Below are 27717 nucleotides of genomic sequence, written 5' to 3' on the forward strand. Positions count from 1 at the left end.
GAGTGCTATTTAAATCAAATTTGAGATAAAACTGACCTTTTATAAAATGAAAGCTTTAAAAATACATATACTATATTTATAAATCACTCCTTTATTTCACTGCATTAAAAATACCTAAAATGAGACAGAACTGTAATTCTCCCTGCCTTCTCTCTGCTCCAGATTGCTTATGGGGTGCACATTTTCATCGCACTTCTGTAATCTAAGGATATCCTTGTCTTTCAAAGACGTGTTGATATTTTTATCTGTAGTAGGGTACTTTACCACAGGGAAATGACTATAGTTCTCTTACTGTGATATGGGTAAAGGGAGAGACTATTCAGACCAGAAAATATTTCGGTTTTGACAGAAAATTAGATGATACAGGTTTATTTTTTAGTGATATTCATCATCTGGACTTAGAAAACAGGTTTTTTTCCCCCACATAGTCTCATTGTACATTTTAGAGTACATCCTGATGACTTAATAAAATTGTTCTGATAATGGCTAAGATAATAAATTAACTGCAATCAAAGACCATATAAAATCCAAGCACAGGGCTTCCCTGGTGGCGCAGTGGTTGAGAGTCCGCCTGCCGATGCAGGGGACACGGGTTTGTGCCCCGGTCCAGGAGGATCCCACGTGCCGCGGGGCGGCTGGGCCCGTGAGCCACGGCCACTGAGCCTGCGCGTCCGGAGCCTGTGCTCCGCAACGGGAGAGGCCACAACCGTGAGAGGCCCGCGTACCGCAAAAAAAAAAAAAAATCCAAGCACATTATGATGGTCTTAAGGCATCTTTATAAGCCAATGATGCCATTTGCCTGGTAATCACCTATTTTTTAATTTGCCTTATTTTGAAGGGAATTGGTAACAAAACAGAAATAAGTGTCAGGGGACAAGACAGACTTATAATTTCTACACCAAACCAGAGGAATGAAAAGGCAACTCAGAATATGTCATCTCCTGAAACAGCATCTGGTCCTGCAGGTGGGTATGAATGTAGAGTACATTCCCATTGGAGTTCTTGGTTCTGCTTGACTGTCACATGGCAGCTCTGTTCCTACCAAAATCAAATTATATTTTAAAAATGAAATTATAAAAGTGATTATTTCAATAGGAAAGAATGGTTAGGGGCCAGAGAGCTTTATTGATAGTAATAGTTATTTTTCCTACAGGAATTTAAACAGTAGGATTCTATAATGAAAAGACTATAGTTATACAGTCTGTACATATCTGACTAGATGCACCATTTGACGATCTCTCTGCATGAGAATAACAGCTTTAATTTTCCAGCACTATTAACACATTCTTACTATTTCCTCCTTTATCCCCTATTGGACACAAATTGGTAGATGCCCACACTCTTTCCACTACTTAGGTGTGCTAGATGTCAGCAGTTGAGGGGTTCGGGCCTAGCTCTCTTATAATCTCGTCTGATTAACAGATACCATGAATTGAAAATCAAGCTACATTATTGTTGCTCAAAGAAGAAATGCCTGTATTTAGTAAGATCCTGCCTTTGGAATAGGCAAAGTAATTTTTATTAAGAGACTGACTGAGGATCTTATAGAAGCTTAATTGAGTGTCTGGTGGATTTGGTTTATATAACAGTATTACTGCTGCATACAGCTGTCAAGAAAAGCGTTAGATACCAACTAACTTGGTCATTTGAAATCTTAGGAGGAAGGAGTTTGTTTCAATTTGTTCTTTCAAAATTTTTTTTGGAATCTAAGAAGTGACCAAATAATTTTCTAGAAGGATTAAAGTCTTTAAGACCCAAGGTAGTAATCTTGGATCAGTAGTAGCTCAGGCAAACCTGTAATTGAGTGGCACTAAGGGGTAAGTATTTTTGTAAGGGAAATTTTGAGTAAGATTCTTCTTATTATAAAAGCTAAAGAAAAACAATCATTATTCGGGAAAGTTCATTATTCAGGAAAGAACTTGCAGCCCTTTATTTTCAAGAAAGGGCTGCAGGATGGGGAGAGGTGTTGCCATGTATGGGACAGGGCATAGTAAATAGAATGCCTTTATTCAACAATGAGTTGGGAAAGGAAGCTGCAGTAAAGTAAGGAGGGAGAACCAGATTTGCAACTTGTATCACTTCAAAATACTGTATAAAAAATGAAATTATAATGAAGCAATGAATAATGGACTTAGAAGATTTTGCATTAATTAGCCATAATTGAAAATGTTTGTTACCTTCTTTGATACCACAAGACTCTTTTGGCCTCAGTGCTCTGTAGTTAGGTCTATCAGTTTTGTCATCTTTCTTTACACTAAACTGTTAGTAATTTGTCTGAATGTAAGTGTGATATTTAGACTAGGAGGATCATTACTTAAACATCTGCATTCTCCGAACTAGGGAGAAAGTAAATTCTTCATAGGATATTAGATTGATCTTAAATATTAAACTTTTACTTTTAACGGAGATTGTTTTTTCTGCCCCTCAGCTACTGAACATTTTATCTTCATGTAGTCTTTTCATTTCAATTTAAGTTCTGCTGTGGATTTTCTTCTTTTTGTTCTTTTTTTTTTCCTTTTCTAGTGAAAGCTAAAGGTGGAAGGTTATAATTCTTTATATCAAGAAAAAGCCCAGTTCCTTCCTCAGGCAGACATAACGTAATGAGATTGTAAATTAATGTTGTAGCCTTAATTTAGGGATGAGCACTCTAAAGCTTTGACCTTGGTTTAAATTTGGTTACCAGCCGTAGTTGATAAGCATATTTTATCTTTTTACATGACCATTTTGTTCCTTGTGAAAATAACTTTGGTAGTTGAAAAGTCAGAAAAGAGACCCGATCTCCCTTCAGAAACTCATTGTACCATTATCTCATTTGGTGTTAACTACTCATGGGGAATTCTCCAGCCTTTTCTTAGTAAATTTAGGTGCTACATAGGATGTATGGCACTGCTACATTTCTATGGTTTGAGGAGTTGTATCTGCATTTCTACCAGATTTCTAAGCTATTTTCCAAATCCAGAGATGCTCACTTCTCTCTTAGAACATAAACATAATACTTTTTGGTGTCTTTAAATGTAGTAGAATGTATATGTTCTTCGGGTAGCTTTCAGAATAATTTTAAGGAGTCACCACATTGTCTTATCTTTATAAGACAATAGAGCAAATATCATTTGCCCTTGCTAGAACAATTTTGTTGTCATTCTCAAAACAAGGTTTTTTGTTTGTTTGTTTTACGCAGTTCTATTTTTACTTTCCTCTTCCCTGGTAGGTCTTGAGTGTTGATGACTATACTGAAATATGGATCTCTGGAGTACTCAGGTGTCTGTGAGGGTAGGATACCTGTTGTCTTAGTTAACATTTTCATCGTTGTAAGGAGAAGAGTGAGAGTAAAGGACACCTTCATTTTGTGACTTCTCTGCTAGAAATTAATTAAGCACAACTCAGAAACAATACATTATCATCAAACTACCTACTCCTTCGCCCCAAAAAGTAGCGGGATCCTTCTTTGTTTTGGCTTTGAACAAAGGTGAGGAAAGCCCTTTCCACATAGACAAGAACAATGAAACCAGAAAATACACAGGTGATATGGAACACTTCATTGAGGTAGCTTCTGCAAGGTGATTATTATCTAGCAAGGACCGTTTAGGTGGTCCAAGCACTGAAAAGATGGAGAACAGCTGTGCTGAAGGTATCATTCCTTCTTAGGGTCACAGAATGAATCATTCTGTGATTCATTCCTGACTTAGTGTTTCTTCACATTGCGGCCTTCAATCTTTAGTTTTATCCTTTCCAAAATGGGGTCCATGTGAGTTTTCTTTCAAAGAATTTTACTGTTTAAAAATCTTCATAGTTTCTTTTTTTCACCATTTAATATTAAATAGCTTGATAATTTGTTTCAACTAGTTTTCCATGACTAATTATTTCTAAGTTATACAAGTCTCTTGATAGTCAAATTAATGATTCAGTTTTAGTCCCATTTTTGTGCCTTTCCTGCTTTTTCTCTTTGGTTGTTAATGATATAACAATAGCAAAACCAGCACCTAGCACTGTTAAGCGTTTTATGTGTAGAATTAATTTATTTGTTAAAATGCAAAATACATAGTACCAATTGAATTTTGAACCATTAATTCCTAATGTCAACTGAGAATAAAATCATTTTCATCCATCCCCTCAGTCCCTTCAATTATTATTACCTAAATGTGTTTATCTGCTGTTTTGGTTTGACTTTGCAGTTTTTAAAAATCCAATCCCTCTTTATCTGTATAGTTCAGAGTGCGTTATGACTCCTAGTCTCAACCCATCAGCTTTTACAATTTGATCTATACAATTTTTTTAATGTACTCCCAAGTGTTTAATAGTTTTTTTAATGAGTTATAGTTAAAAGACCAAAAGTAATGGATAAGAAAAGGAAGGAATTTGGTCAGATATTAATTACTTGAATGTCAGTTACTCAAGTGAGGATTTATTGTTTGTTCGTTTGAATTGTCTTTTAGGCTCAGTAGAAAAGAAGCAACAGAGAAGATCCATTAGAACCCGTTCCGAATCAGAGAAATCCACTGAGGTCGTGCCAAAGAAGAAGATCAAAAAGGAGCAGGTTGGCTTCCCACATGTAGAGGGTTAACCGTCGTATTTGTGAGTGTTGTGGCTTATGCTGGTGTCTTAAAAGAAAGAGAGACTCCCCCCACACTGGCTTTCCTTTCCGGACTACCTAATGCTTCTGTCCTGGTGAATCCCAGTGCCCAGTCCTAATACAACCATCCCTGTGATGCTGCTTCAAGCATTTTCATAGAAAACAATCAGGCTTCAGGAGATGGGAAGTCAGTGGTACAAGACTTTTAAAGAATTCCTCACATTGATTTTGACATTTCAGTTACGAGCAAAATGATTTCATGTTTTCGTGATTTTTATTTGGAACCATCGAGTTCCCTTTTTTTTTTAATTTTAATTTTTGGTTTAAGCTGCTGGTATAATTTTTATTTTTTAAACAGACCAAATTAATTTACCTATAAGAGTTTTATTTAAGAAACAGATAATCATAGATGATCTGGTTTTTCTGTTGGTATCACAGATTTTTTGGAATGTTATTTTCCCAGTGGAATGGCATTCACCTGTTACTAAGTTATCAGATACACACTATTTATGTAAAAAGAAGGAGGGGCATTTTCACCGAAGGGTATTCAGCCAGTGTAATCAATACAGCAATAGGCATATTAAATTACCTTTTCAAAGAAATTTTTGGAAATCGTTAACTCCTTTAACTTAAATTGACAGTCAGAATTTTTCTTAATTTGTTAAAGTGAAAGAATATCCAGTTTTATACCCAGACAGCTGCTACTAAACAAAAAGAATTGTGAATAGTGTTAGTTCCAATAAGCTTTATATTTTTAAAACCACTTAAATATGGAAGAATGTGAAGTTTTTTATTTAAATTATTTCCTTCAGAATTTTAAACTTCCAAACTTAAGAGGTGATTTTGTGGGTACTCTATGGTATCATCAGACATGTAAAACAGTTTTCCCAGAAATATTTAACAAAAATTTAAATAATATACTAATTTGTCATTCATTTATCATAATTAGCTTTCATACTTAGGAAATTATATTCCAAAAAATCTTTCTAACCTCTTGCAGATCTCCAGTATTCCTTTCCAAAATGAAGTTGTGATTTTGCCAGCTGGTTCCCAAATTCAGTCTGTGACCAGTCAGTCTAAAATTAATAAGGAGAATGAGTACAAAAAATGGGACGGATTGTTAATGCCACTGTGTTTATAGTTAGTAGTAAAACAATACCAGTGATTGTTTAGAAGATTTTATATTTGTATTACTAATTGTATCTTATAAAAGCACTTCTGTTGTATGTTTTTTTTACTTGTTGTAAAAAAAAAAATAAAAATTTTTTTAAAAAGCTTAGAATAATCCTTAAATATTTACAAAATGTGTTGCAACATGCATATTTCACCACTCAGAGAAACATAAAATCCAATTCATAGCTTAAGCAGGTACTCCTCCAAATGGCATCCTTCCTTTAATTCCAACGGTTCAATCCTCAAATTACCACGTGTTTTACATAAACATTGGCAGAATAACTTCTGATCTCGCTCTCCTAATGTAGGATCAAGACACTGTTCATAAGACACTCAAGAAAGTGCTTTTGCAATATCACAAACTTATTTTCTTAAGTTTGTACTAGCAGCAAAAGTATTGAGCTTCCAGCTGTATGGAGCCCTGTAGCACTCTCTACAGAGAGGGTCCTGATTCCCAGCAACTTAGATGTGAGTGCAGGCGCGGAAGGGTCTTAAAGTGGCGTGAGTTACATTAACCTGAGTATCATAGTAAGTAAAAATTTATCCTAACGTCTTTGGGGCGGGAGGGGTTTATAGCAACATCGGGGCTGGCTGCAGAAACAACCCCTCTCCTGCCTCCCAGACACTGAGGAAAGTATTTGTGTTCTTTTCATATACCAAGGGAATGGTGGGAAAGGTCGTTGCTCAAAAGCATGTGGCTGTGTGTTGTCACTTGGCATCCAGCACAGGCAGCTAGAATTTAAACCCTCCCTGACCCTGAGACAGAGAACTTTACCAGAAAATGGGACCGAGTCCAGATTTCAGATACATTAATCGCTCATCATTACTTAGATTGATCGAAGTATTATTTTTTTCCCTCTGTTAATTAAGTGAAAAAAAATTCCCCATTAATGCTGTATTTTTCTGTCCAAACAGGTTGAAACAGTTCCTCAGGCTACAGTGAAGACTGGATTACAAAAAGGTGAGTTATTATAATGTTGCTCTGCATTTCCTTGATTAAAAACAATTTGAAAGAATTATTTGTACTTCATGTATTTTTGTGTGTCTCTGTAAATCACTTGTTGCTCTTCAGTCGATAATTTGTGTGAAATTGAAGTATTCCTGTGTTTGTGTGTGTGTGCGCGCATGCGTGCGTGTGTGTCTTTTAGAATTGATCTTACTCTGTGCCTCCATGTGAAAAGTCTTATTTGTTTTGGTAAATTGGAGAACACCACGTAGGCTTGATACTGTTTCCAACTTTTCTCCATAAGATTCTGGGGTTTCACTGGTTTATAAACTAGGGATGTGACGAATCCACTTTTTTTGGTATTCGACTGAATACCGAATAGTAGCTATGTCAATAGTGGTCAAACATGGACTATGACAAATCAGACAAGACAACCTGATTGAAAAAAAAAAAAATCTTGCCACATTTATTTTTACAGTGCTGTAAAATCTTTTTGTATATTAAAATGATTCGTAGCATATTTATGGCCATTATTTGATGACCTTATGCAGAATCTATTTGAGATATGCACAAAGTTTAAGAAACCTTAAACTTAAGTCTGTACTTTTCTGTGTGCAATTTGACTACAGTACAAACTCCATAGCATGATTCGTGCGTTTTTGGTGAGATCAGACTGTATTTAATACCTGTAGTTTACTCTGGGCAAATTGCATTATTTAAAAAAAAAAAAAAAAAAAAAAAAAAAAAAAAAACACCAGCCTCTCTGCATTCTCGGGGAGAAGTCTGCAGCGATGGTCTCCGTGGAGATCCTCAGCAGAACTGAACAGCCTCTCGGAGGGAACACTGCTTGGCGGAGCTCCAAGAAAAGACATCGCGATCGCTGCGAGATTAGGAGGCCTGATTGCGTTGTGTTTCCACCATTCCACAGGGTCGGCGGACCGGGGAGTGCAGGGCTCTGTCAGATTCAGTGACAGCTCCGTCTCCGCAGCGAGTGAGGAAACTGTGGACTGAGATTCCTGTACAATTTCATCCCAGAAACTCCAGACTTGTAGTCTCCATGCAAGATTTCTTTGTCGGCGGCTCGATAAACAGTTTCTTTGTTTTCAATTTTGATTTTGCCAATCATCATTATGGGCATTTTCCTGCCTGATTTCTTTTTCAAGACTCTGAACAATTGCTTTAACATTCAAATGATTTTTTTTTTTCTTTTCTTTTTTGTCTGAGCTGGATGGGTACAGCTTAAATCATGGGTCCAGCCTAAAAACCACCGTTTAACTTACACTGATCAATTTCAACATGGACTGTTTTTGGGTTTTTTTGTTTTTGTTTTTGTTTTTTTTTTTAAAATAAAGCGTCATTAATGCACATCTGCAGGGTTTTGCCAAACAGCCCAAACTGTATACATTACAATCATTAAAAGCTCTTATTTTTTTTAACATTAGTGCCGTTATCATGGAGAACAGCGTGGTGGCTGCCTTTGGCAGCCTGTCCTTTTTCTAGCATTTTCAGAAACTCATCGGAAATGGCGGTACCTGTGTTTCCCTTCGAAAGCCTCTCAGTACAGCACTCCTGTTCCTGTTAAAACTCCTTGTTAATCCAGTGATCTTTTAGGCCAAGGAAATATTTTGTGGTGGTGTTCTGGGTCCATACACCAGCAATGAAGGAGATAGATTTGTGTACTTGTGTTTTTTAATCAGCGTTAACACGGGCAGGCACCCTCATTTGTAGATGTAAGGAAACATTCAGTGAAAACCTTGTAGGATGGGATGTGATAACGAGGTTCCAGTCACCTGAGCAGTCTAACGAGGTCCACATCCTCCTGCACAGACCGTGCCGCACACCAAGTGCTGTTCCCGCTCAGCCTTTGTGGATCTTCATGGCCTCGGGAGACCTGTTTCTCCATGGTCTCTTCTGGACTGCACACTTCCACCATAGCTTGCTGGGCTGATCTAGATGTCTGTTTGTTGTATGGAAATTTTGGGGGAAAAAAAAAAATCTAAAACACAAACTGTGGGTTGAAATATTAACCGTCTCCTTGGTTCCTTGGTATTCACCGTGCCTGATCTGCACATTTCATCGTGGCTGTTTCTGTATAGCCTATACTGCATTAGCCCAAGAGATTGTTGCTTTGTAACTTTTTGCACTATTGTTTTGGCTGGATTTGTATTACACACCGTTTTAAAAAAAAAAATTCCACACTATTCTCTGCCTTTTTTTTTTTTTTTTTTCATATTTATTCCTTCCCTCACCAAGTCCACACAGAGGCCTCTCATCCAGCTCTTCGTGATTTGGCTGCACTTGAACATTGTCTGTTTACAGCCCTCAGCACTGTGCCTCCTAGATGGCATGACGTATGTAGCTGTGCTGCAACACTTGTAATGGTCACAGTAAATGCCCTTCACCCAGGAAGTCTCAGATGAACAATTGTGAACATCCAGGCTTTATCTGGGGGGCAATAATCAACTGAATTGCAAAATTCGGGGGAAAATGGCACTATCCGTGTACGAATCGAATACAAATCAAAGATTTGTCACATCCCTAATAAAAACAAGATGGAGGTGTCTCTGCGACCATATTTGTAAGCTACACAGTGTGTTGGGTTTTATGTCTTCCCCCTCCAAATTGAATGGTTCTTTGGATTGCTCCAAATCGATCAGCTGTCCTACAGTTTTGATAGAATTGGTTTTTAGGTTGGAACTTGGGCTCTGTTGCCCGAAAATAGCTTTAGAGCAGGAGCACGGAATTAAGTGTTTTAATAGAGCGGTTGTAAATTACATCACTCACCATCAGGAAGGTCAGAAGCTTATGAAATTTTGACTCGTGACTTCAGTGTTACAGAGAGCTATGCTTTTTTTCACACTACAGATGAGTTTGGGGAAAGAAAATATTCTCCCACAAAAAAATTAAAACAACAGACTTTAAGTACTATTTTAGGATTAATTTCGGTGTGTTGTATTAAGGTGCCAGCGAGATTTCAGATTCCTGTAAACCTCTAAAGAAAAGGAGCCGCGCCTCAACTGATGTAGAAATGGCTAGTTCCACGTACAGAGACACGTCTGACTCCGATTCCAGAGGACTGAGTGACCTGCAGGTAAATATGTCCCAGGGCCTGGGCGCAGTGTTGTCTCGCTTTGCCAGACCAAGCAACCAAGTAATGATTTGCCTCACTTTCTCGGCGAGAACAGGGAATTTTTTTTTACATGCTGGTAGAAAAGAAATCATTTTGTAACTTACGGGTCTCTTAATTTTGCTGATCTCTTACATAACAGGAGCGTAGTTTTTTAATTGTAACAGTTTCTCTCAAAACACCAGACATTGGGTATCCAGGGGTTTTAGAAAGGAGGAAGAGGTTGTGTGAAGGTTTCTTTGAGCAAGTCTTACTAGGATTTTCGTAGCACTTTTGTTTTTCTTAAAAATGTGTTCTGTTTTCCATGTAGGTAGGCTTTGGAAAGCAAGTCGATAGCCCTTCAGCTACTGCAGACGCAGATGCTTCTGACGTGCAGTCCGTGGATTCAAGTTTGTCAAGAAGAGGCACTGGAATGAGTAGGAAGGACACTGTATGTCAGGTAGGCAGGCAACCTGTCCTGCAGCTTGAAACAAAGGCTGTAATATCCTGCCAGTAATACACTTCCCTCCTGTTTGAGAGGTTAGTATCTTTCTAAGTTATGATACTGCTTTCAAGCTACAGATCTACAAGCCACTTCAGGCTCTTTTCTTCCCTTTCGGAGTTGGAATACTTACTATTCACGTGTAAGTGCCAGTCTTCATTGTGATGCTCCATTATTAATTGGAAGTAAATGGCAGATGGCTGACTTCAAAAACGCCTTCTCAAATTGAAGTTGGTATTAAAGTTTTTAATGTATATTTACCCTTTTTGAAAAATACTGCTTTGCACTCTGAAGAAGAGTTAAAGTATGCAGATTCCAAAGAAGGAATCATAAAAGATCAAGTATGACTTTTAAACTTTATACATATTGGGTCTGGAAATAGTTATCTGGTTCAGCGGTTCTCAAAGTGAGGGCCAAGGACCAGCAGCATTGGCATTGTCAGGGTGCTTATTGGAAATGCAGATTCTCGAGCCCCACCCGAGACCCGCTGAATCAGAAACTGTGGACCCAGTAATCTGTGTCTTAACAGACCCCCCCCCCGTGGTCCTGATGCCTGCTACAGTTTGAGAACAGCTGGGTTGTTTTTGCCATGTTACAGATCTGTGAAAGCTCTGGGGATTCTCTGATTCCTTGTGAGGGAGAGTGCTGCAAACACTTCCACCTGGAGTGCCTGGGATTGACATCATTCCCTGATGGAAAGTTCATCTGCGTCGAATGTAAAACTGGTGAGTGTCCTGGTAGATGTGAGAAGATGGGGGTGAGGGTGGAGAAAGTGCAGTGCCCGCATCTCCCATGACATCACACTCTCTTACCATGTTTATGTAGCTCGTATCTCCTCTCCCATAGCTATTCCAACAAATTAAGACCATCCAGTGATTAGGCTTCCTGACATCAAAAGAGCAGTTCGTAATATTATTGTCAGATCTCCTCCCACTAGTGCCTTTACCATAAAATCCGTCAAATCATCGAGATATATTTATGTTTTATCTAAAGAGCTATACAAAGTTTGTAGAGTGAATTATTTTTCAGGTGGGTTTGAGATTTTTGTGCTCAATAAATTGATCTAAAATCCCTTGACTTTATAGACCAGAATAAGTGTCCATCACAGACTATAAGCATGGGGATTGTATTTTTAGTGGAAAGATGGAACTATCAGAAATTGTTTTTAAAACATGGGGGTTTTGGAGTCATCATTTATCTCTTGTACCCCATGTATAGACTGCCACCTGTCAAAATAACTTACAGAGAAAGAAATATGTTAGTTTATATTTCTTCTCTGTGTAGCCATGGTTCTAGTTAAGTCATGGAAAGCAGAAAATAGAATTGTTTAATTTGTACCAATAAGGTAAGTGAAAAGTCACCTGGAGATGGCCTGGTAGTGCTTCTAGGAACCATGTTCACATGTTTTTGTGGGTTTTGTTTTGGTTTTGCTGTGAGAAGCTATGAGCCAGTTGGATGTCAAGTATTTATGATATGCTGACCTTACCTTTGTACCTTATTATTTTCCTACTCCTTTCCTCCCATTATTTGGATTCTCATAGATACTTATTTTATTCTTTTTTACTCGTAGGCCTCCAAAAATCCTTTGTATATTCTAGATTCCATTAGAACAGTAACTTTGTTTTTAACCAAATACTTTCTAAATGCCAGGTGCTCTTAGTACTAAGCGTTTTATCTTCTTATCTCATTTGCTCCTCACTACGTCATGAGATAGATACTATTATTATTTCCATTTTACAGAATGTGGAACTGAGGATTAGAGAGTTTGTTTTCCAGCCTTGCCCAGAGTCACAAAGACACACATGGTGAAACTGGGGTTCAGACCCAGGAGGCAGAGCTTGACCCCAGAGTCCTTGCCCTTTACCGTTGCCTTCTGCCACCTTGACTCAGTAGGATGGGGATCACATATCACATATCTTGACCACATACACACACACACTCACCTACATACACAGGCAAAAATTAAGCTACACAAGCTGTTTTAAACAAATAACATATTTTTTCCCTGTGTAAAATATCATTTTATTTATCACATTTAGACTCTACAGTAAAGCTTTTGAGCAGTTTGCCAGCTGGCAGCCTCAGGGTCAGATTATCTGCACATTGTTTTACTTGGCCCTCAGAATGAGTTTTGCATGTGTTAACTTGGATCAGGCACATACTCCTTAATCCCCACATTCCCTACCAGACACTTTTTCTAAAACCCTGTCACTCAGTCATTGATGTAATCTGCCTGGCCCCATTAAGCATTCAGATGTGCAGCCTGATAAGTTACTGATAGGAAGGACCATGTATCTCAGTATTAAAACACTCTTAGGGCGTCTCTTCTAACTATAGAATCCAGCAGAATTCTGCCAACAAAGGTGCGATATAATCTAATTGGGTACACAACTAACAGAAAATTTAAGAAGGAAATTTGCTTTAAAAACAAGTAGAACAAAGTTGGAGGACTCACACTTTCTGATTTCAAAATTTACTACAAAGCTACAGTAATTAAAGCAGTGTGGTACTGGCATAAAGGCATATAAACCAATGGAATAGAATAGGGAGCCCAGAAATAAACTCACATATATGGTCAAATGATTTTTTTTTTTTTTTTTTGGTCAAATGATTTTTTAACAAGGGTGCAAACACTGTTCAATGGGGAAAGGATAGTCTTTTCAATAAATGGTGCTGGGAAAATTAGATCCACATGCAAAAGAAGTTGGACCCTTACCTTATACCATACACAAAAATTAATTCAAAATGGATCAAAAACCAAAACATAAGAACTGAAACTATAAAACTCTTAGAAGAAAACACCAAAGACCCCCAAATAACCCAATTCAAAATTGGGCAAAGGACTTGAAGAGACATTTCTCCAAAGAAATACACAAATGGCTAGTAAGACATGAAAAAATGAAAAAAAAAAAAAAAAGACATGAAAAAATGTTCAACATCATTAGTAATCCAGGAAATGCAAATCAAAACCACAAAAGTAATTGTTTTTCAAACTGCTTTTGATATATTTACTATCACATGAAAATCAGTTTGATACCAATGTGGTACACTACCAACATACTAGGAGTGAAAACTCAGATTCTTCAAACCATTGTTTAAGATCATTTACGAAGTCTTTTTTTGTTTATCAAAAGATAAAACACTTCACATGTAAAAAGTATTACAGGGTACATGCCTGATAAGTTCTTATACTGCCACTTTCTGTTGTTTAAGACAAATGTGATTTCTGGAAAGAAAGCATTTTCATTTGCCCTTTTGAATAAAATGTGTAACAGGTAATTTTACTTATTACTTTCTTATTCTAAAGGAAGACCATGTGCTAGTGAGGAGGGGAGGGTAGTGGAAGCGTGCCCATGCTGGAGCTCTAAATGTAAGTCTCACAGGGGTTTATAGCTCAGTCAGCTCTGTTAGTGTGACGGTACCACTAATTACAACAATTTTCATTTATATTAGACTTACTTTGATCATTATGCAAGTGAAAGCCTATTTCATTTTTACATAGGGCAGTTTATGCATTAGGTAAAGTCACACCTTTTAAACTTTAAAATAATTTTCTTTTAATTTTTAAAATTTCTAAAAGTTATTTTATTTTTTTATTGTTTTTAAGAAAATATTTATTTTATTTATTTATTTTTGGCTGCATTGGGTCTTTGTTGCTGTGCGCGGGCTTTCACTAATCTTGTGTGCAGCAACAAAGACCCGATGCAGCCAAAAATAAATAAATAAATAAATTTATTTTAAAAACAAAACAAAACAGTACTATTGCTTTCAGATCTACCAATATGTTAAAATATAGTTTGAAATAATATATATGCAACAGGACATCAACAACAAAAATAACCTTGCTGTACTCTGTTTTATTTGTATCACGAAGCCAAAAAAAAAAAAAAATTTGAACGTCACAGTTGTAAGTACTAATTTTAAAGAATTTTTATAATTCAGCCAGTTTAACACTGCTCTATTTTATTTCTACAACAAAGCTAGTTAACAACAACAAAAATTTGAATATCACAGTTTTAAGTCCTGATTTTAAAGGAGTTTTATGACTTAGCCAATTTCTAATGGTTAGGTACTTCCAAAACCAAATATCACTTTCTGTAAAAAATCAAAACAAAAAACTATTCCTTGTATTTTTTGTCCTTCAGAATTTTATAGCATCATAAGAAAAATGGGCAAAAGACTTGAACACTTCCCGAAAGATGATATCCAAATAAATAGTCACTTATGATTTCCATATGTAACACAGACACAAAAGGAAAACGCTAATCGTAATTTTAAAAGACAGATAATTACAGCTTTCAGTCGTATGCGGTTGCAAACAATGCTTCAGTCAACATCCCTCTAACACAGACAGCAAGGAGTATTATAGAATTTCTAGGCCACAGGAAGTCAGTGTCTCCTTTTAGAATGGATACTGCCCTGTTGCCTTCTTAGACAGTTCCTTCCAACTTAAACTCCTACCAGCAGTACATAAGAGTGCCCGTTTCTCCACGCCCTGATCAATGATGGGTATTATCAGATTCTAAGTTTTTTCCTATTTGATGAATTTTTAAAATGTCACTTGTGGTTTTAGTTAGTATTTATCTGATTACTAGCAAAGTTGAGCATTTTGGCATATGTTTATTGGCTATCTGTCTTTCTGCTTTCTGTCAATTTCCTGTTCATACTAGTTGTCCACTTTTATATTAGGCCGTTTCTACATTGATTTATAGTTCTTTATAAGTCTTCTTATTTTTTCTTGTATATGTTACATATATTTTCTCCATATGTGAACTCTTTTTTCCCCCATGATTCTGCTTTATTTTGTATTGATTAATTGGTTAAAGTATAGTTGGTTTATAATATTATATTAGTTTCAGGTGTACAACATAATGATTCAATATAGATTATATTACTTTTAAAGTTGTTATAAAATATTGGCTGTATTCCCTGTGCTGTACAATATACTCTTGTATCTTACCTATTTTATTATGTACAGTAGTTTGTACCTCTTAAACCCCTGCCCCTATCTAGTGCCCCTCCCCCCATTCCTCTCCCCAGTGGTAACCATTAGTTTCTTCTCTGTATCTGTGAGACTGTTTTGTTATTTCCTTTTTTTTTTTAAGATTTTATTTATTTTTTGGCTGGGTTGCATCTTCATTGCTGTGCGCAGGCTTTTCTCTAGGCGCGGTGAGCGGAGGCTACCCTTTGTTGCGGTGCGAGGGCTTCCCATTGTGGTGGCTTCTCTTGTTGCACAGCACGGTCTCTAGCCACGCAGGCTTCAGTAGTTGTGGCACGCGGGCTCAGTAGTTGTGGCTCACGGGATCTAGACGTGCAGCCTTCAGTAGTTGCAGCATGCAGGCTCAGTAGTTGTGGCTCGCGGGCTCTAGAGTGCAGGCTCAGTAGTTGTGGCGCACAGGCTTAGTTGTTCCGCGGCATGTGGGATCTTCCTGGACCAGGGCTCACATATGTGAACTCTTTATATAACAAAACATAATCCTTTGTCATCCTTGTTGCATTTATTTTTCTACATCTGTTTTTCACTTGTTCCTTTTTTTTTTCTTTTCTATTCTGATTGTTTCTTAACATGTTTGGCAGTTGGAAGGTTTCTAGTGTTGGAAGGTTTCTAATTATAGTTTCAATTTCTTAAATAGATTATAGAACTGTCATTTTTTCTATTTAATATTTTTGTGCCAGTGTTGGTAAGTTCTGTTTTTCTAGGAATCTGTTGATTTATCTAAATTTTCAAATTTATTGGCAAAAATATAGTGATGTCCTTTTATTATTTTTTAAACAACTGTAGGATTTGTAGTGATGTATCATTTTTCATTTCTGATGTTAACATTGTTGTTTTTTTCCCCTTTTTTTATTAGTTACTTGTTTCCAGGGATATCAGTTTATTAACCTTTTTCAAAGAACCAACTTTTGGTTTTATTAATTCTCCCCATGACTTCACTTCCTTCTTGAAGAGTACATTCAGGGCTTCCCTGGTGGCGCAGTGGTTGAGAATCTGCCTGCTGATGCAGGGGACGTGGGTTCATGCCCCGGTCTGGGAAGATCCCACATGCCACAGAGCGGCTGGGCCCGTGAGCCATGACCGCTGAGCCTTTGCGTCCAGAGCCTGTGCTCTGCAACGGGAGAGGCCACAACAGTGAGAGGCCCGCGTACCGCAAAAAAAAAAAAAAAAAAAAAAAAGAGTACATTCACTGGGCGTAGAATTCTGGCTGGTGACAGTTTTCTTTGAGCCCTTACTGATAGCATCCCCTGTTTTCTGGCTTCCATCTTTCTCTTGCAGTCAGCAGTCTTGCTTCTTTGAAGGTAGTTGTCTTTTTCTGTGGGTGATTTTAATATTTTCTCTTTGTCCTTGATTTTCTACAGTTTGAATAAGATGTGTAGGTATAACTTTCTCTTTTTATTAGGATTATGAGTTTTCATTTTATGTCTGTTTTACAAATGGAAATTGTGATTATCTAATGGAATCTGCCTTTTTATTGGTAATTTCTTTATTCTATGTTGGGAAGACCTTGCCACTCTCAGCTGCCAGGTGTTGAAAATTCTGTTCTAGATTTTCTATGGAATTTCAGTATAAAGTGACAAGTGGAGTTCTAAATGGTTCTTGGTGCTATATCCTCAAATTGATGATCAATTATTGTAGCAAATCAATTATTCTAGCAAGTTTTATTAAGTCATATTTTAATTTAACTATTTTCAGTGCCTTTTTTGTATGTTAAAAATCTTACACACAATAGTAGAATCTTTGGGGATTAGCTCTTCGGTGTCAGTGACTGCTTCTATTTAAAAGGAATATGCTTTAATCAGATTTTATTTAATCTGTGTTCCTCACCAATTTTCCAGGAGAGCACCCGTGTTTTTCATGTAAAGTGTCTGGTACAGACGTGAAGCGTTGCTCTGTTGGTGCTTGTGGGAAATTTTACCATGAAGCCTGTGTCCGCAAATTCCCCACTGCCATCTTTGAATCAAAAGGATTCCGCTGTCCCCAGCACTGCTGCTCTGCCTGCTGTATGGAGAAAGATATCCACAAAGCAAGTAAAGGTAAAACAGAGCTAAGGAAGGGGACAGTTGTGTTTTTGTAAGTTCAGTAGCAAACAGTAAGCACATTATTATAAAGAACATCAGGCATTTTCCCTCTGTTTATCTATAGCTATTACAGCTCAGCCACAAAAGATAGTAAGGTAAGTGGATTCTAGGTTCTAATTCAGACCATGGGAAGAAAATTCCATATGTTCAAAATTACCCTTGAAAATTCCTTAAACAGGTGCCATATTGGAGACCAGCATCTCTCCAGCACTGGCACAGACACATTTTTCTTTGAGTGTCCTCTAGATGAGCACTGCATTTAGGGGCCATACAGCATAGGAACAGCAGAGTCAAACTAGGGAAGAGAAAGGTTTTTGTATTACTGTAACCAGCATCACATTGGATCCCCAAAGATCTCATTTTATATCAGCTGATTCTTTCTTACATAGATTCCTTTCTGATTGTCTTTCAACAGGTCGCATGATGAGATGTTTGAGGTGCCCAGTAGCCTACCACTCTGGAGATGCTTGCATTGCTGCCGGCAGCATATTTGTGTCTTCCTACGTTCTCATCTGTAGTAATCATTCCAAACGGAGCAGTAACTCTTCCTCTGCTGTAAATGTAGGCTTTTGTTTCGTTTGTGCAAGAGGTGAGTGTCAGCCCTTTCTCTTTATGTCTTTCTGGGTTCATTGGCATATTTCCCCCATTAAAATCGAGTTTCAGTAAGATCCCTGAGAGAGATTAACACTTCCAGTAACTCGTCCCTTTTATAACATTAGACACTCAAACTGTTAGAATATTAATTCTTCCATAAATTAAGCTAAAATCTACATCTGTTTAGTAACTTAGAATTATAGATGAGTTCTTAGTGTTCCTATTTGGAGCATCAAAAGATTAATCTACAGTTGACCCTTGAACCACATGGGTTTGAACTGCGCAGATCCACTCTGTGCACATTTTTCTCAGTGGCGTACTCCAGTACCACGTGATTGAAGGTTGGTGGAATCCGCAGGTGGTGGGGGGGAAACTTAAAGTTACCGGGGATTCCAAGTGCGTGGCGGTCCACACACCTGACCGCGGCATTGTTCAAGGATCAGCTCTCTTCCCTTGTGCAAACAGTTCTTCTATTCGAAGTAGACTCTTCCCATGTCATATTCTTTAATCCAGAGTTTTCAACTAATTGAGATTTCACTTGGAAGGCAAGAAGAGCACATTTATTTTTTAATTGTTTATGTTGTATTTTATCCTGTTTTGGTCTGGCATTGAGGAAGACCTGGTGGAATACAGCCAAGGCAACATATGTGGTTTATTAGTTAAGAGCCTGCAGTACAGGCTTTCTTACTTGCCAGCTGTTGATATTTAAGTCTGCCACTTAAGATTGATCACTTCAAAACAATATTGCGTCCCTGAGGGCATCAGTGAACTTGAGTTCGTAATAAATATAAAGTAGAACTTTTTCAGTTGAATATGATACAGAGTACCCAACTTTACAGAGCGTCTCAGCTATATTATAATAAAAGAATTTTTAGTGTTTAGTAAGCATTTTAGAAACAACTGATATCCCCAAGTGCAGTTTTTTTGTTTGTTTTTTTGTTTACTCATAAGTGCTAAGTTTTCTAAACTTCCCTTAGTGTGAAATATTTGAAAGGACTGTGTGGCATATCAGGCCTGTTAGATTATATTTAGCCCATACTGAAAATGAAGTTTTGGATCATGTTTTGTTTTTTATTTGTTTTTGGGTTTTTTGTTTGTTTTTTTATTAATTTATTTATCTTTTTTTAAAATTATTTTTGGCCACTTCGGGTCGTCTTTGCTGCACGCACGGTCCTTCTCTAGTTGCAGCGAGCGAGGGCTACTGTTCATTGTGGTGCGCGGGCTTCTCATCATGGTGGCTTCTCCTGTTGTGGAGCATGGGCTCCAGGCATGCGGGCTTCAGTAGTTGTGGCACGGGGGCTCAGTAGCTGTGGCTCCTGGGCTCTAGAGCTCAGGCTCAGTAGTTGTGGCACACGGGCTGAGTTGCTCCGCGGCATGTGGGATCTTCTTGGACCAGGGCTCGAACCCGTGTCCCCTGCACTGGCAGGCAGATTCTTAACCACTGCGCCACCAGGGAGGTTCCTGTTTTTGTTTTTTTGCTTTAGGAGACAGTTCTTTTAATTTGGTGAAAGTATTTGGTGAAATATAGAGTATTTTTAATAGAATTTAGCTAGTATAATAGATCTTGAGTTGTTTTGGTTTTGAAACTCTCATTAAAAAAAAGAAAAATAACCAGAGGGGGTGGACGGTACAAGATTAAGTAAGTGGTAGTCCTTTCCATGGCAGCCTCCTGGGTCCATTGTACACGCTGCTTTGAGTTTTTCAGTTTGAAAGTGCGCGGGGCGGTCTGCAGGTAGAAGGAAGTGTTGTGTAGAGTAGTGACGACAGCTGCGTCCTGCTCTGAAGTCTGGATGGCACGCGGGAAGAAGGTCTGAAGTGTTTCGTGCCACACTGTATTAGCCAAAGAAATAAAAAGTCACGTGCCTTTTCCATCTCTCCACTCCTAAGAAAATAATGCTAGGATGAAAATACTGAATTATCAACTGAATGACTAGCTTTAGGACTTTCAAATAGATGAGTGTCAGTGATAACATAAAGTCTATCACTTTGTAAATATTTTATTCTACCCTTCTAGGCACTCACTTTTACTCACTTTTACTAGGAGGGGTTGGAGGGGTGTGGGTGTATAGGTGTGTTGGTGTGTGTGGGTGTGTGTGTAAGTAACTGAGCCAACATTTTAAATACCAAGTCTAAAACTATCATGTTGGCTTACTTTGGAGTGTATTCTGAATCAAGTACCATCAGTTAAGTGTATCGACCAATATTTTCTTTTGCTCTGTTCCATTTAATAATTGGGTGACCTTTAAAGCAGGTGTTTTACTTTAAGATAGACAGAAAATGACCCATTGTCAAGGAACCTAGTTTTAGAGAAACTTCTAACCATTTTGTTAAGTTTAAGTTATATGCCTTGATTAAAAGCTTGAGATAATGGAAATGAGGGGAAAACTCATGTTTTAACAACAGGGTGCTGTTTGCATCTTATCAATTTGGCAATTATTCTGAAAGATGTGCTGTATTTAAATGCCTCTTTAAAGAGCAAGATTATTTAATCCCCAAATATTTTAACTGCAACTTTGCACAGTAAACAGAAACTCTCATTTTCCTTTCCAGCATTTTACAGAAACTTATTCTAAATAGATCAGATGTTGGGATTTGAGAAGGGCTTAAAAGTTCTCCAGAAGTAAATGATATGTGTTCTTTTACCAGAATTTATAGAGGTCTTCTTTTTTAAGGAGATCTAGCTGTAATAAATCCACACATGAAAAGGGATGCTGCAATTGTTTATGTTTTGTTGTTAGAAAACTCAACTTGTTTTGCCTTTGTTTCTTGTCGCGTACAGTTTCTCCCTCTGCACAGAGGATTTTTGTCTTAGTTCTTGGTTGTTTAAAATCATTAAGCTAATTCTTTTTCTTTTTTTTTTTTTTTTTAAATAAGTTTATTTATTTATTTTTGGTTGCATTGGGTCTTCGTTGCTGCACGCGGGCTCTCTCTAGTTGTGTCGAGCAGGGGCTACTCTTCGTTGCATTGCGCGGGCTTCTCATTGCAGTGGCTTCTCTCGCTGCAGGGCATGGGCTCTAGGCGCGCAGGTTTCAGTAGTTGTGGCGCACGGGCTTGTTTGCTCCATGGCACGTGGGATCCCCCCGGACCGGGGCATGAACCCGCATTCCCTGCATTGGCAGACAGATTCCCAGCCACTGCCACCAGGGAAGCCCTAAGCTAATCTTTAGGACTGAAATATCTGGAAGTATTTTTAGAAATGCTTCAGCATTTAGAGAAACATTCCTCCTCCCCTGCCCCCCATGGTGCCATAGGGTGTGTTCAGTTATATTTCAGTGTAGTATAGATTCTTCAGCATTTCCTTTTATCTGGAGGGTGGTGTAAAATAAAAGTTACTTAATATTCTAAGTTGTTCTTTCTTATTTAAAAGCCCACTTTTCTCTGTTAAATGTATGAAATGTTCATTCAACATTATATAACCTTTATTCGAAAATTCTTACGTATTGCCAATTAGCAATTTCAAGTTCCATTCACATGAGAAATATCATTATTTCTTGAATCTGCCTCAGTGTAGGATAGCATCAAATGAAGATAAAATCCACAGAAAATAGTAAATGGTCACCCCTTTAAAAACAAAACTCTTCCCTCTTCTCAAAATGATCTCTGTGAAACTGCGGTCATGATTTGACCAGTAACCAAATAGAGAAAGTTTCCCTGGTCTCAGAGGTCCTGGGTTTAGGAGTGGCCGTAGCTACAGGATGGACTTAACTCAGGGGAAAGGTGGGTGTCACGGGTAGTTTAGAGCAGATGCTGTTTTCCTCCAACAGGACAGCTGTACTGGTAGATTGAAAGGACTGTTTTTATAAACCCTTAAGTTGGTAAGCGTTTAAGTCAGTTATCATGGCAGGACAAAACTTTAACCGTTTGCATTACCTCAGTGAACTTTAACAACTTATATCTTCTCTAAAGTCATGTATCATACGGATAGAGAAAAGCTTCATTATCTGGCTGAGAAAGCTGGAATTTGAGGGTATCTAAAGATCTGAGCAGAGAGGAGAAGAAGCCCAATTCTGCCTTTCAGCGCTGCTTGATGTATTGAAGGTGACCAGGGTCTCTAGTGTGTCATGTAGACAGTTCTTATTTCCAGCAATTAAGTGATACATCATTTTGTTCTTTGGGTTGTCGTCATAGTACTTCTAAACCTTAAGGAATGTAGCTTTGTTTTCCAGAGGGGGTTTTCAGAATGACGTCAAAGCAGTTTACATCCTCAAATTAAATTGGAGTTTCCTTCTGGGTATATAGGTTTCTGTATAGGGATAAGGCATTGAGTAGCTTAAACTCCTTTTAATAACGATGGAAAGCCTTGTCTGTCAGATCTTTCTTTTTCTTCCTATTCTTTTCCCCCCCAGCTTTAAGCACAGCTACATAGTAGGTGTTGGTTTATTTTTTCCTCACGGAATCATGGGTAGTTTCATTGCAGCTCACATCTTTCTGTTTGTCTCGTATAGGGCTGATAGTGCAGGACCATTCAGACCCCATGTTCAGTTCCTATGCCTATAAGTCCCACTACCTACTGAACGAATCAAATCGTGCAGAGTTGATGAAATTACCTATGATTCCTTCTTCGTCAGCTTCCAAAAAGAAATGTGAGAAAGGTAATAATCAAAATAGTTTATCTCTTACTTTTATTTTTGCATTTCCTATTTTTTCTCTTTAAATGAAGGGGGGAAATGTATGCCTGTCAAGCACCATCTGTTGCTTTTGGTAAATTCTACCTTGGTGGCTGTGGCTGTCTTCATATGGCTGCAAAATTATTAAAAAGGGCTTAAAATAATTCCATTATGACAAATTTTTACTTACTCTTCTCCTTGAATAAATTTGCACACCTTCCGTATATCTATAGTCATTAAAATTGAAAGACTAGGATTCTGCTTAATATAGAAGCATGTTCTGAGGGCTCTTTCTCTTTTGCCTGATGTAGAACCGTATCATTCATGTTAGAATAGAATAGACATGATATAATTTGTTACTAACTTTCAGCTAAATAACAAGACAGGTTATAGAGGGAAACAAAGATACTGACACTTAAAATTTTGATTCTGAAATACATTCTATCATTTTGTTTCTTAAATGTTTTTGTTATGGTGCTATGAAAACTAGTTGCCCTTCTCTTAGGAGACATTGGTGGGCAGCTGGGAAAATGCTGCAAATACTGGATAGTGAAAGGCAGCCCAGCTGAATTGAAGAATTGCTAATAGATAATTTATCCACTGAGATCCAAGAGCTAAATGTATATTTATATTCTCCAAGTTAATTTAATCTATGGAAGAAAAATCTTGTGTTTTGCTTTATATAGCCTACATGTAATAAAAGGGAAAAAAGTGGTTGAACAATAATGTATTATTTGGGGAGTTATCCCAGAGGGTAAAATAAATAACTTGGAAGGTGAAAGCCTTTTCCTGTATACATTGCCATTATGATCTGAGGCCAGGCTCAGAATCTTTAAAGAAAATTTAATTCTTTTTTTTTTTTTTTCATGCTTTGTGTTGCCTGCTGATGACGTATGTTTGCTGTTTGTCAGACATCTGAAGTGGCAACCCATGACTAAAAGAAAGTATAACTAAGCAAGTTGATTAGAACCCATGAAGAGGGAGGTTGGAGAGACTTTTGTTGACTCTTTTGTCTGTTTTCCATTGAAATCACAGTATGGCATCTTACTGGTGATACCAACTGTTTCCAAAACAAAGATGGACATGGGTCTGACTAATTCCATAGTGCAATAAAATTAGACTACCTGAGGCATTTTAGGAAATGCCTTATTTTCCTGCTGGCGCCTTTATAAAATTAGACTAATTCAATTGTCGTTTACTTTCTTTTCAGTACTCGGTATTGACCTTGACATGAATTGAAATTATTTTGAGCCCTCTGTTTGCTTAGCTTGAACCATATCTTTCTTCTCTCGCATCCTAAAGCAGTTTTCTTGCATAGCACCAAGGTGGATTGTTCATATTTTTATTTTTCTATTTCCCTTGTGTATTTTTGTCAAAAAATCGTGATGATTTTCACTGATGATTCAGGGTCTGTATTTCCTCTGAAATAAGACTTAAAATTTAGGACTGTTCCATGATGTTAAAAAATGGCCAGACTGACCTTTCCACACCAACCCTAATAATCACTTGTCCTCTAAAGGTATTTGCAAAGACCGCTCTTCCTATCGGTCATTTCTTTCTGATGGAAAAATGAATTATCTCATTTTACTTTAAACTTACAGAAGAATTCCCTACCTAGGCTAAGAGCACTCAGGCAGCTAATCTCTAGGTTGGAGAATTGGAACAATTAATCCATATTGAGATCTGCAGACAAAGGGGAAAATCCCAATGATTGAAGTAAAAGCTTTTAAGCAGAGGAAATATAGTAATTTAATTCATCACTGATTGTATATGGATTTTCTTTTTGTTTTTATGTTAATCAGTTAGAAGTTTGAAAGTCTACAGGAAGACGAGATTTTCTGGAAAATTGATAGCAAACCCTCAAAAGGTTGGAGCATGTGACTTGATAAAGTTGTATAGAGGGCTCTTAACCTTTTGCTTATGAGACTTTAAATCTCAGTACACTCATGGGTTGTAGACTTGGTTTTCCAATAGAAAGATTTTTTTTTTTTTTTCAGTAAATGTCTTTATTGCATTTCATCTTCAGTGGTTAACATTCTTTTCTGTCACTTGTTGAAATACAACAATAAAGAGAAAATACAACAATAAAGAGATTTCTCCCCGAAATCTCTTTAATTTTTTGGATTTAAAAATAATATTGTTTTGTTTGCCGCACCTGCTTTGGTCTTGATCCAGAGATCGTTTTGTGTATTTAAAAGGAGAGGATTTTGCTAGGGTACTTGGAGGCATCTCCTTGTGTGTGGTACTTGATTCTACACTGATGCTTACTTACTTTATGCTATAAAGCAGTGGCTCTCAATATGACATCAGGAAATATTACAAACAAAATTCTGAACTATATTTAACAGTTCAGAAAGTCTAACAGAATCAGACATTTGTGTAAAATACAGTGGTGTGAGTTTCTTTATATTTGGCTACGCTTTTAGCAATTTAATGTGATAATACCAGTTTTGTTATTGGGATCAGAAGCTCTGATTGGCTGTTATATATTTCTTTGGTTAATTAAAGCAGAAGAAAATAGTTACTTTTCAAATGTTTTTTGGTTTTGGTGGTTTTTTTGTTTGGTAAAATATTTGAAAACATATGGATCCATGAGAAAGGGAAAGGGGATCCTTGGTGATGAAAAAGTTGCAAACCACTGCTTTATAGCCTGTTTGACTTTATTTGTCTTCACTGAAAAGGTAATTATAAGGTAATCACCAATTCAAGATTCTTTTCCTTTTTTGTATTCTTACATGGGAAGAAAAAAGTACTGGTCAACCTATTGGTTGTTTTCATTCTTGCTAATGTTGTTATAAAGGGATGTAGTTAACTGTGCCACTGGATTAAAATACAAAGATGACCATTGCTTGCTTTCTTAGCTCTCAAGGAGAAAAAGAGAGTTGCTACATATTTCTCTGAAAATCTGTTCTCAAATCTACTCAGTCTAAAGATTTTATGCTCTATTTGTCATATGTTAATAGTTTTAGCTGCCTGCTAAACTGGTACTTCAATAGCCCACATTTTAGAGGGATAAAGAGTAATGTTTTTCCTGCTACTCAAAGGCTTTGAGTTTCTGGCCACTGAAGCCCTCCCTGGAAAGGGCTACTTCAGCTAAATCTGTTCCTTGCTTTGTATTTTAATCCATCACTAAAATATAACTCAATCCCTTTGTTAATTTCCCTCAATCTGAATCAAATTTAATGCAGGTAAAAGATAACTTTCTCTCTTGTCTCTCTCTCTCTTTCCTCTTTTCTCAGTTATTAAGACTGTTTGTTTGTTTCAAGGTGGAAGATTGCTCTGCTGTGAGTCGTGCCCGGCTTCCTTCCACCCGGAGTGCCTGAGCATAGAGATGCCAGAAGGCTGCTGGAATTGCAATGACTGTAAAGCTGGCAAGAAACTACATTACAAGCAGATTGTTTGGGTCAAATTGGGAAATTACAGGCAAGTTTTTCCAAGGACAAAGAGGAAGTATTCAGTTACTGTTCAGTAGTTCATAACCTGTACACCAGGTGGCTAGGAGATAGGTAGGAAAAGCAGCACGGCGCTGCACCTTAGGAAAAGAAAGAGAAGAAACATATTTTGAGTCTGGGTTTTTAGAAGACTGGGAAGGTTAGTGGTTGACGGATATTTTTTATTAGTTGGTTGACTTTTGTTTTTAAGTTCTGAAAGTTACTTTTTCCTAATGAACTATGGTACTAATAGATTTTAAAATAAAAGGTTTCATGTGGAGAGTGGGGAAGATTTTTTTTTTTGCACTCTAATTAGATTTATATTAATTTCTGATTTCTAATAAAGTTAAGAGTTTATATCCTGGCCAAAATAGCTCTTTTTACCCCTAAATCTAGTCCATTATAGCTCTAGCTAGAAGCTCTAAATTGTGTGCAAAGAGAGAGCTTTTTAGAATTTAAAGAGAGAGATTATTTCATTAGGAGCCTTTAGATCTTAAGGGAATGAAGCAAGAAGTATGTGTGATTGCCAACATTTTAATAAATCTTCCTCCTTTTTTTTTTTTTTTTTTGCGGTACGTGGGCCTCTCACTGTTGTGGCCTCTCCCGGTGCGGAGCACAGGCTGCGGACGCGCAGGCTCAGCGGCCATGGCTCACGGGCCCAGCCGCTCCGCGGCATGTGGGATCTTCCCGGAACGGGGCACGAACCCGTGTCCCCTGCATCGGCAGGCGGACTCTCAACCACTGCGCCACCAGGGAAGCCCCTTCCTCCTTTTAAGAAGCCTGTTTTTAACAAGCCTTTAAGTGAACGGGAATAATGATGTTTTTTTAAACTCTGCATTTTACATTTTGAGGCATATGTTTATAATTTTACTAAGAAAATAGATACTATTCAAGAGAACACACAGAGGACTTTGAAGGCAATGAAAATGCTCTGTATAATATTATAATGATGAATAAATGCCACTATGCATTTGTCTAAACCCATAAAATGTACAACACCAAGAGTGAATTCGAAGGTAAACTAGGTGATTATGATGTGTCAGTGTAAGTCCATCCTTGGTTTAAAAAACAAACACACACACACACAGTAGAGTTCTGCTTTTCAATTAGAATCCTAAGTATAATATGTTTCTGTAGAATTTCAAACATACTGTAATTTTTTTTAACAAGGGCTGTGTCATTTTCTCTGTTTTAAATACACTGCTTGCTTACCTATTTAACCTTAAAAACTTAATTTTTAGCTGAGATAAGGGGCATTGAGAAGCTCCACCCCCCAGCTATTTTTTTTTAACATATGTCAGGGAAACCTCCAAGTTCTTTTTAAAAAATGGACAGTTTGAATACATAAATAATTTTATACTTTATGGCAAAAGATACAAAGTTTTAAAAGGCAAATATCAAACCAGGGGAACTCTTTTACTCTCAGTAAGGAAAGAAAAATACCTTCCCTAGAAAAAGGAGCTGGGCTTCCCTGGTGGCGCAGTGATTGAGAGTCTGCCTGCCGATGCAGGGGACACGGGTTTGTGCCCCGGTCCGGGAAGATCCCACATGCCGCGGAGCGTCTGGGCCCGTGAGCCATGGCTGCTGAGCCTGCACGTCCGGAGCCTGTGCTCTGCAACGGGAGAGGCCACGACAGTGAGAGGCCCACGTACCACAAAAAAAAAAAAAAAAAAAAAAAGAGGAAAGAAGAGAAAGAAACTGGTTGCAAAAA

General features: G+C 37.6%; 1 protein-coding gene across 8 annotated transcripts in view; it reads left to right on the plus strand.

Annotated features, from left to right (window-relative positions):
- The window catches only part of NSD3 (nuclear receptor binding SET domain protein 3), a 106106-nt gene that overhangs the window by 59825 nt on the left and 18564 nt on the right, over positions 1-27717 (plus strand). For 6 of the 8 annotated variants that reach the window (XR_003005926.1, XM_024765155.1, XM_024765154.1 and 3 more), the window contains 10 exons: positions 839-965; positions 4434-4534; positions 6659-6704; positions 9650-9780; positions 10127-10255; positions 10896-11022; positions 17132-17329; positions 17790-17963; positions 22414-22560; positions 25842-25998. Coding sequence is in view for 7 of the 8 variants with exons in the window: in XM_024765155.1 (XP_024620923.1) it covers positions 839-965; positions 4434-4534; positions 6659-6704; positions 9650-9780; positions 10127-10255; positions 10896-11022; positions 17132-17329; positions 17790-17963; positions 22414-22560; positions 25842-25998 (1337 nt within the window). In the remaining variant the exon portion in view is untranslated. Of the gene's footprint in view, positions 1-838; positions 966-4433; positions 4535-6658; positions 6705-7617; positions 9276-9649; positions 9781-10126; positions 10256-10895; positions 11023-17131; positions 17330-17789; positions 17964-22413; positions 22561-25841; positions 25999-27717 lie in introns of those variants that run through there. The other 2 variants (XM_024765159.1, XM_024765160.1) reach the window with 2 other exon arrangements.

Source organism: Neophocaena asiaeorientalis, unplaced genomic scaffold (genome assembly GCF_003031525.2).
Source record: "Neophocaena asiaeorientalis asiaeorientalis breed wild unplaced genomic scaffold, Neophocaena_asiaeorientalis_V1.1 scaffold14, whole genome shotgun sequence".
Taxonomy (NCBI): Eukaryota; Metazoa; Chordata; class Mammalia; order Artiodactyla; family Phocoenidae; genus Neophocaena; species Neophocaena asiaeorientalis.